Source organism: Camelina sativa, chromosome 3, assembly GCF_000633955.1.
Source record: "Camelina sativa cultivar DH55 chromosome 3, Cs, whole genome shotgun sequence".
NCBI classification, from domain to species: domain Eukaryota; kingdom Viridiplantae; phylum Streptophyta; class Magnoliopsida; order Brassicales; family Brassicaceae; genus Camelina; species Camelina sativa.
The window spans coordinates 1158430-1167948 of NC_025687.1; the positions used below are offsets into that span (position 1 = coordinate 1158430).

At 36.3% G+C, this 9519-nt stretch overlaps 2 protein-coding genes across 2 annotated transcripts; one reads left to right on the forward strand and one right to left on the reverse strand.

Annotated features, from left to right (window-relative positions):
* On the reverse strand, nucleotides 1795–3964 carry LOC104760854 (coproporphyrinogen-III oxidase 1, chloroplastic). Its single transcript, XM_010483839.2, has 8 exons — nucleotides 3358–3964; nucleotides 3191–3266; nucleotides 3001–3095; nucleotides 2821–2904; nucleotides 2553–2640; nucleotides 2327–2451; nucleotides 2131–2229; nucleotides 1795–2039 (listed from the first exon to the last, which is right to left on the reverse strand). The coding sequence occupies exons 1-8, from the start codon at nucleotides 3886–3888 to the stop codon at nucleotides 1971–1973; spliced, it is 1167 nt and encodes a 388-aa protein (XP_010482141.1). The 5' UTR covers nucleotides 3889–3964; the 3' UTR covers nucleotides 1795–1970.
* Nucleotides 8231–9136, forward strand: LOC104778544 (NAC domain-containing protein 6-like). Its single transcript, XM_010503001.1, has one exon. It carries the CDS (start codon nucleotides 8231–8233, stop codon nucleotides 9134–9136), a length of 906 nt encoding a protein of 301 aa, XP_010501303.1.

A 9519-nucleotide genomic window follows, 5' to 3' on the forward strand; every position in this document is an offset into this window, starting at 1 on the left:
TTTTTTTTTTTTTTTTTTTTTTTTGCGTTTCTTGATCTCTGGCAAATCATGGAGAATCTCACCCGCAGTACGTACCGATTACCGAATCCGAGGTTGTGACGCAAACCATGGATGCATCAAGCAACATCATACGCACTGTTGTCACGACATTATGCAGGTTTGTTGCTTCTTCAACCTATTCGCCACAATTCCTATATTTTTTTACCTCGCAACTTTGGATTTTCTAAGTGAAGCCTAACTTGCTTTGAAAAATAGAATAGTCTCTTTGATTTGAGGTCCAATCTTTGTTTTTTTTTTCTGAACGCAAATAAATCTTAGATGCAATCTCTGGCTGGCTCATTCATATATTGTTAGTCTATATAGATATAATATTATTGATAATAAATTGATTCGCTTAGTAAAAAGTTTTTTTCACATCATTATATAGATATAGTATTATTATTAATTCCTTTAATTGTTTATTTTTAAAAAAACTATTGATTTGTTTTTCACGGTATTAAAATTGATTTTTCTCATGATTTTAAGATTTTTTTTTGTAATAATGCTATATTTATAAAATGACGCGAGAACTAAACGGATTTGGATCCCGTCATTTGACTTAGTCAATGATCGTTAGAGATTCCACAAATTCAACTTGTTTTCACATCATTTTGTAGATTTAGTTTTATTACTAATTTTTTAAAATTTTTAAAATTTATTTAAAAAACTTTTTGTCTATATTTATATAATGCTATATTTATAAAATGATGCTAGAACTAATCTGATTTTGGATCCCGTCATATGACTTAAAAGAATTTTGATGACTTCAATAAAATCATATAAAGTGAATAAATAAAATATTAAAAAGAATTATTAGAGAGTTTTCTCTAATCTTTTTGATTTGTTTTTCTATAATCTTGTAGATTCTCCCAAACAATCTCAATATTTTAATCATACTTTTTATGATTTTATTTTGTGAAGAAATTGCATAAAATCATAAATCAATAACACAAAAATTAAATTCATTAACAATCATAGATTTTTTTGTTTTAGTTGAATATATAACACAAAACTTTTAATGACTTTATAAAATTCTTAATCCAATAACACCATATTTATTAAGATTTTTTAGATGATTTTTTACAAATCACAATCTAATAACATCAAACTTAGAAAAATCTTGATTGAATAACAACATATTCTATGTAGCATTTAAAGTCATTAAAACTCTTTTTAAATCACAAACTAATAACATTTATAATCAACAAAACTATAGAATACTCTCTAGCAATCTTTAAAAATCTCTCTTCATTTATTCACTTTTGTTGAAATCTTCAATATTCTTTATAAATTAAAATCCAATAAATTGTAAAATACTCTCTAGTCATTGATTGTTAGAGATTCTACAAATCCAACTTGTTTTTACATCAGTGTGTAAATTTAGTATTATACTAAAATAATACTATTTTTTTTACTTGTTAAAATTGTTTTAATAACTTTTGATTCTTCTTTCCATGGTTTTAAAATTTTCTTTTCTCACAGATTTTATTTTGAAACTTTTGAATAATTTAATATTTATAAAATTAAAAAAAAAACTAACATTATTTTGGATCCCGTCATTTGATTTAGTCATTAAAAATTTCACAAATCCATCTTGTTTTCCACAACATTATTGTAAATTTAATATTATATTGCTAATTTTTTACCTTTTCAAATTTTGACTTTTTCGGTTTTTACTTTTTCTCACAGATTTTGACTTTTTCGGTTTTAAAATTTTATTTTCTCACAGATTTTATTTTAAATCTTCTTAGCACCTTATTTAAGTGTTGTCTTCATTGCCACTGTTTCAGACGCAAGTTAACACATACATAGCACCTTACTCTTTCCCTTATCCTCTTCAGTAATCTAATCCTCTAAAGTTGCTCAAAACTTACAAGAAACAATGGAAATAAACGCACTCTTCTCAAACAATGAAACACAGCCTATAGAATCTAGATCCACTCCTTGGGGTTGATACAAGCATCCAATAGCTTCCACTCTTCGGTGCCCTCTTCCGGTTTCTGCACTCACAATCACCATTACCACATTGTGATTGGTATTCTAATAAATTAAGAATTGGTGTCTTTCACATTCATGGGAAAAGGAACTTACATGATCATATTCCCATCTTGCTGAAAGCGGAAGAGAAACGAGAATGCTCTCTATTCGTCCTCCTGTCTTCAGACCAAATGTTGTTCCACGATCATATACCTTTCCATCATTACCACACATACATTAGCGAACAAGCTTCATAGCAAAGATAGGAGATGAAAGCAGAGAAAAAGCTAGTGTCTGCTGACTATAATACCAAGTTGAATTCGACATATCGCCCTCTTCGCAACTGTTGCCATGCTTTGTGCTGCTCTGTGAATTCCATGTCTTTCCTTTTCTCTACTATAGGTATATAAGCCGGTACCACTGAGTTTGCACATTCTGTGAGCAGCACAATTACAACATCAGTCTACCAAGAAACTAACCTCATCGTAATAACCGTTTGTTGAAACATTAAGGATTGATATAGTTAGTCCATTTACCAGTGGAAAATGAGAGAAGCATTTCCTGATCATAGTCATTAAGATCATCAAAAAATATCCCTCCAAGTCCTCGTCTCTCATCACGGTGCTGCAAGCAAAGATCAAAGAGTTCTATAACATCTTTCAAAGGCCTCTCACAAAAACAATAGGGGCTTATCAAAAAGTCTCTGAGCTGTTCCTACCCTTTCCGATTATTTAATAACATCCCTAAACACATTTTCAGAACTAAGGCCTTTAAACTTAAAGTGTCACAAAGCACAACACACACCTGGATGTAAAAGTAGTCATCACACCACTTCTTGAATCGGGGATAGAAGGAAGGGTCGAATTTGTCACATGCTTGCTTTTGAATCTGCAACATGAAAGACAAATTTATATACATATAAGCAACTCCATGATCAATCACAAAGCTCATATCTTTAGAACAAGGGAATAAAAAGCTTAGTACCGAATGGAAATGCTTGACATCTTCTTCAAAGATATAAGCAGGAGTGAAATCAGTGCCACCACCAAACCACCATTGCCTCGGAGCTCCAGGAACATCTGAGCATTGAAAAAACTGACAACTCAATGATGTTGTCCAAGCAAAAAAAGATAACAACTTTACAAAAATCTCACTTAGAAATTAGCTTATGTACCCTTTGGAGCATCTGTCTCGAAATAACGATAATTGAAATGCAGAGTTGGGGCAAAAGGGTTCTTGGGATGCAAAACCTATAAATCCCACATACATTGTAATGAGGAAACATGATAAAGAAAACCCAAAAAGTTGTAAAATTGAAGGGAGGGGAATGGGAATCATTACAGAGCTAACTCCAGCGGCGAAGAAGGGAACTGGACCAGGTTTCTGATCAGAAGCTGAGCCCTTTGCAGCTCTATAAGCTTCAGGAGGCATAACACCGTAAACGACAGAGACATTAACACCAGCTTTCTCAAAGACATTACCATCCTGCAAAACACGACTGATCCCACCGCCTCCACCAGGTCGAGACCAAACATCTTCTTTAAACTTAGGACCGCCTTCAATAGCTTCAATGGCCTCACAAACACTGTCTTGAGCAGACCTAATCATATTCTCGAAACGAGCCCTGACGGAAGAAGAAGAAGAAGAAGATTGAGAGGAGTCATCAGAATCCCTAAGGAAAGTAAAGGGTCGTTCAGTTTCGGGGACTTCTTTCTCAATCGAGACTGAACATCGCAAGGCGAGATTTGGTTTGTTGCTCCTGATTGGATTGGAGAAGCGGAGAGTAGAGAGATTGGGAGAATGATGGAGACGATGAGAGGAGAAAGGAGCGAAGGTAGGAGAAGAGAGGAGCGTCGAAGAGTGAGAAGCCATGGTTTTGATCCCAATTTGGATTATTTTTGATGTTGAAGAATTGAAGAAGATGATGGAGACGATGTTTGTTTAAGTGATAAGAAGTCGTCGTCGTCCACTGGTTTTGACTTTTGACCGCTCCCTCTTTTGTTTTAGTTACAGCTCTCTCTCTCTCTCTCTGGTAAAAATAAAATCAAACCACACAAGTCCAAGACAAAACCACTTTGAAAGTAAACCAAACCAGACACGAAATTAAAATTGGCAGTTTAGTTTGGTCGAACCTAAGATTTTGATTTTGAATTTTGAAAAGTCAAAGAGAGCAATAGGATTAGGATTAGGTTTTATTTCTCATCGAGCCCAAATAATATAACCCAAATTAGGCCCAAAGCGGCTAGCGTTCCGACAAAAATATTGGTTACTATTTGTAACAAGATAATGTAATGCTCGTTTATTTTGACCTTGTATTAATGTGCACTCATATAGATGAATTCATTCAAAAATGTGAAGAAAACAATCTAGATGGTTGATAAAACACATTGTATTACTAATTTACTATTACCCTTTTACAATCTAAATAAAGAAAGTTTTTTTACGATCAATTCTACGAACAGGGTTACGAGATCTAAGATACTCCCGTTTTAGAGTGAACACTTTTTTCTGTTTTTTCTTGTAGATCTTCTTCAAGTCGCCTCTTACGAGCGGCTTCGGCCTTCATAGCTTCCATGTACTCTGACTTAGGTTCTAAGCAACCAAAAGAACAAAAGTAATGCTCGGAAACTCTATAAATAAAAGGAACCAGGCAACGAATCCCACAATAGTGGCAATGTGGTCGTGTGTCGACACTCTTGTTGCGAATCACTCCACTTTTGTTCCCGCACAAGAGTCCAACAGGTTTGACATTTGCAAAGTCTCCAAAAACGCACTGAATATGACAAACGATCCCACACTTTTCACATTCATAAAACCATTCTTTTGGATCAAATTTTGTTTCGCATACCGTACACCAGTATTCCCCATGCTGCTCCTTATCCCCAAAGCTCAACACCAGTTGGTGGTCATCGCACATGTGCATTATCTTCTTTGGATAATTAGCACACTTGTAACACAAGTTATACTTACATTCAACACAACGCAACACATAGTCTTTCTTGTTGCCACAAGCTCCACAAGTGTCCTTGGCTAAGTTGGTAAGAAATAAGGTATGGGGATGGCTCTCATGGTCACACGACCAATCAACTGCGGCACATCTCAGATCTAGTTCCAATATGTTTCCATCTCCAAATACATACCTGTAGCCTGTTGACAGTTGTTTACAGGCTCGACACTTAAAGTACTGACCATCATCAGGCCCCTTTTTAAGTGAAATGCGAGACCTACTTAACCCATTTCGTTTCTTACAAGGAAGATAAGCGCATGTTTCATGAAGAACGTAGTCACATTCCATGCAGCTATATAACTTGGCAGAATAAACGGAACCGTCACATAGTTGACATCTTACACCATCTGCAGTGAGTCTTAGATTATGAGAGGGATGCATCTGATGATTAATCACATTCTCTTCAATCACTTTGAACATTGGCTCATCTTCCTCCTCTTCAGGTACTCCTTGGAGTTCCTTACCATCCCATACTTCTTGGCTTGTTGCGCATTTAGAATGCACCACAAACTCAGGACACTTTGAGCAAGAATAGGCTCCATACATCCAATCAACATCCAGACGACAAACTCTACATATCATATTCCCAAAACAAAGAGAATAAGTGTGGGAAATGCGATGATCGTGACGATTGATGTTTATGACATGGGGTCTATCCATGCAATCTCCATGGACCATGAAAGAGCAGGCAGTACATACATAAGGGTTACGCTCACTATGCGTACCACAAACATTGCATAAGAAAGAAACTTGTCTCGCCATGAGGGTGAGTGGATGGCTGTGGCACTTGGATTCATCAATCGTTACTTGCTTTGGAGATATCGCACATCTCAGATCCAGAGTGAAATTGCACGTAAAACAATGATATACAACTTTTTTCAGATCTTGTCGACAGAAATAACATTTACCGTCGGTGTAAGCAGGTGCCCCGTCTATGAGAAGCTTGAGCACATGGTTTAGGTGACATGGGTGGCTGATCTCTAGTGTATTCGGCATGCATTTTTTTGTGCCACCACACATTACAAATCTTGCAATAGTAACCATTTAACGCAACTATATCGTCACCGCAGTCAAAACAAGCTTCGGAAAATATTGCTCTAGTGAGTACAAGATGAAGGTGTCCGGGAAGCTTCACCATCTCTCTCATGATGGATAGAGTTTGCAGATAAATTAAGAAGATGATTAATAAGGGGGTTCTCCAGTATATAAAGAGATAGTGTTAATCAAACAAAGGTTTATTATATATTTCGACGCTTAAAGTTAATATAAAGGCTACGTAAGGGAAACTTCCGAAGATTTGTTTTATAACTTGATTAACAATAATGAACGTAGTTACGTAAATGCGGCACATGATTGGTGTTCCCAAACGAATAATGTGCGGCGCAAAGTTTGGCTTATTTTCCTTTTGTTAATTAATTACATCTTTCCCCTCATTAAATAATAACTACACTAATCAAATTATAATATCCAAGTTGATTATTAAAAAAATGGTACAGTTACAATGTGATAGAACTTACAGTAATCAAATGGATCTGAATAGTCTGTCACGTATGGATAATTCTATGAGGTGATGTATATAAACTGTTGTATTCGGATTAGGTCCACTTTTGATCCTTGAATTTAAAATCTATTTTTATAGATGTAGAGAAATAAATATACGCCTACGCCCGGAGCATGGTCACTGTACAGCTTTACCTGATTTGTAGTCTCCACTTGTCACACATCTCCATATTATCAAAAAACCCATAATACTTTGAAGCAAGCTTTCGAAAGGCTCATCAATGGCGTTCTCTACCACCCTCTAACGGGTTCTTTATTCTTTGGTGTTTTTGCAACGTAACGATCATATAATAATCTGACCCTATCGGTTGTAAAGTCGCCATCCTTCTTCTGTACATTGAGTAGAAGAGTGTGAGCACTCAGGAATCATCTGTCAGACGACGGATAAAGCTCCTTGGTGGTCTTGATATCATAAACATCTCGAAAATTACATTTTTTATTTCTTCATTTCTTATTAGTTCTGTTTCTAATAATAGTTTTGGTGGCATAATCTCATTAATTTGCCTCTATATATGCATATATATATATATATATGTATATTAATATAACAATGTTCATTCTGTTTCCTAATTTTTATAAAATGTATGTTCCTTTATAGCCCAACTGTTCATCAACCTCCCACCTAGACCATCGGGTCGGGACCTGCTGTTTTCGCTCACTAGACAGGGACAAAAAAAAAACAAAAAACAGAGCTTGCGTTGCCTGTAATGTTTAACTAAATTAATAATTACTTTTTTTTAGAAAATAGTCTTAAGAAATTTTTAAGAAAAAGAAAAGAAGCCAAGATTTCGTTTCACTAACTTAATCCTTGTGTGTCAATCAGAAACTGTTTTAGTTATATATATAACAAATTTTAATGATATTAATATAAGATAACAATTTGGATTGAGAAGAATAACAGGTACCACAGAGTCGCTACACCTGCTCATGTCTTATTCAAAATGCTAGATAGACAAGTACGTGATGCCAATCTGGCAAAGAACCACCGGAAGAAGTTTAAGAAATTCATGGAAAGCTGGCTCAAATTTATATAGAGTCTAGTTGCTAATAGATACATTCTTGTTTTATTTTTTTTGTGCAAGAAGTATCTTTTGTAATCTAAGCTATTGTAATGGCTACAATTATTTTCATTAATGAAAAATTCACAGTTATACAAAAAAAAAAAAAATATATATATATATATATATAAAAAAAAAAGATAACAATGCATAAAATAGTTGCTAGTAGATACGTCTAGAATCTATTCCGAGTTCCTAGTAACCCTTTTGGCCTCGTACGCGCGTGTATATTATTTGTTCTAAGCCCTATACTCTTCATGCATGCATGTATCTCATATCTTTCTTTCTTTTTTCCTTTTTATCGACTTTAATCCTGATATCTTCTAGATACTAACTTCATCTACGTACATATATATCTCAGTTCTCAAAAAATCAGATAATCAGATAATATCATTACAATGTTTGATTAATTCCACTTATCACCGACAAATAGAATTTCCGTATAAGGCCCATAATGTGGTCTATATATATATAATCTATAGCAGCATCCTCCTACTTCAAAACTCGTTACAACAAAAGATTTGAGGGAGAGAGAAAGAAAACTAACCTAGGAATTTAATATACCTTAGGTCTTATTCGAATCCACGATATGGGGAAACCGTATCATCATCTGGTTGGATCACGTTTTGTTCCCAATGATCTAGGGCTGGTGAGGTATCTCCTTCGCAACATGGTGGAGAGGAAGCAGAGCAGTGTCGAGATAACAACTATGGACGTCTACCAAGCCGAGCCGTGGCTTCTTCCTCACGTAAGCAATCGTCTTTTCAAGAAGAAGGAATGGTACTACTTTGTTCCAAAATTTCGTGACAAGAGATCAAGCCGGAGTGTACCACGAAGAGGAGGAAGCAAAGCTGGCTTTTGGAGAAGCGGCGTCAGGAAAGAAGATATCAAGGACGGAAATAAAATCATTGGTTACAAGACGCCTCTTACGTACCACACCATAGTGAATGGAGAAAAGAAGAAGACCGATTGGCGCATGACCGAGTATTCTCTTCACGGAGTTGGCAAGGGCTTCCAAGATTGGGCCTTGTGTATGATCCGAGACAAGACAAAGACGAAAGTGGACAAACGCATTAACCATGTTCCTCAAACTCAGACTCAGCCTCGGCCTCATTCGCAATATCAACTTCAGCCTCAGCCTCAGGTGGCGGCGGAGAACACCAACAACATCCTACCGAACCAATTAGTGCATAAAGAGGCTGATTTTACCGGGTTTGCTGAGGAGCTTGAGACGATGATGCTAGAGGGACAAGAAGATCGTGAAGCTACTGAACAACAGCAAGAAGAAGAGATACCGCAGATCCACGACAACAACAACAACAACGTCATGATGTGGAATCAACAAGTGCAAAAAGAAGCTGATTTAACCAGTTTTGCTGATGAACTTGAGACGATAATGCTAGAGGGACAAGAAGATCGTGACATTACTGAACAACAACAAGAAGAAGAGATACCGATGATTCCTCTGGGGCAGATCCACGANATTGGCGCATGACCGAGTATTCTCTTCACGGAGTTGGCAAGGGCTTCCAAGATTGGGCCTTGTGTATGATCCGAGACAAGACAAAGACGAAAGTGGACAAACGCATTAACCATGTTCCTCAAACTCAGACTCAGCCTCGGCCTCATTCGCAATATCAACTTCAGCCTCAGCCTCAGGTGGCGGCGGAGAACACCAACAACATCCTACCGAACCAATTAGTGCATAAAGAGGCTGATTTTACCGGGTTTGCTGAGGAGCTTGAGACGATGATGCTAGAGGGACAAGAAGATCGTGAAGCTACTGAGCAACAGCAAGAAGAAGAGATACCGCAGATCCACGACAACAACAACAACAACAACAACAACGTCATGATGTGGAATCAACAAGTGCAAAAA

Bases quoted from the DNA above. Each gene is read 5' to 3' on its own strand.
- LOC104760854 (XM_010483839.2), bottom strand. From the start codon at position 3,888: ATGGCTTCTCACTCTTCGACGCTCCTCTCTTCTCCTACCTTCGCTCCT. The intron at 3,267-3,357 runs GTAATGATTCCC...TGGGATTTATAG, and splicing joins TCGCCGCTGGAGTTAGCTCT to GTTTTGCATCCCAAGAACCC. The intron at 2,905-3,000 runs GTACTAAGCTTT...TTCATGTTGCAG, and splicing joins ATGTCAAGCATTTCCATTCG to ATTCAAAAGCAAGCATGTGA.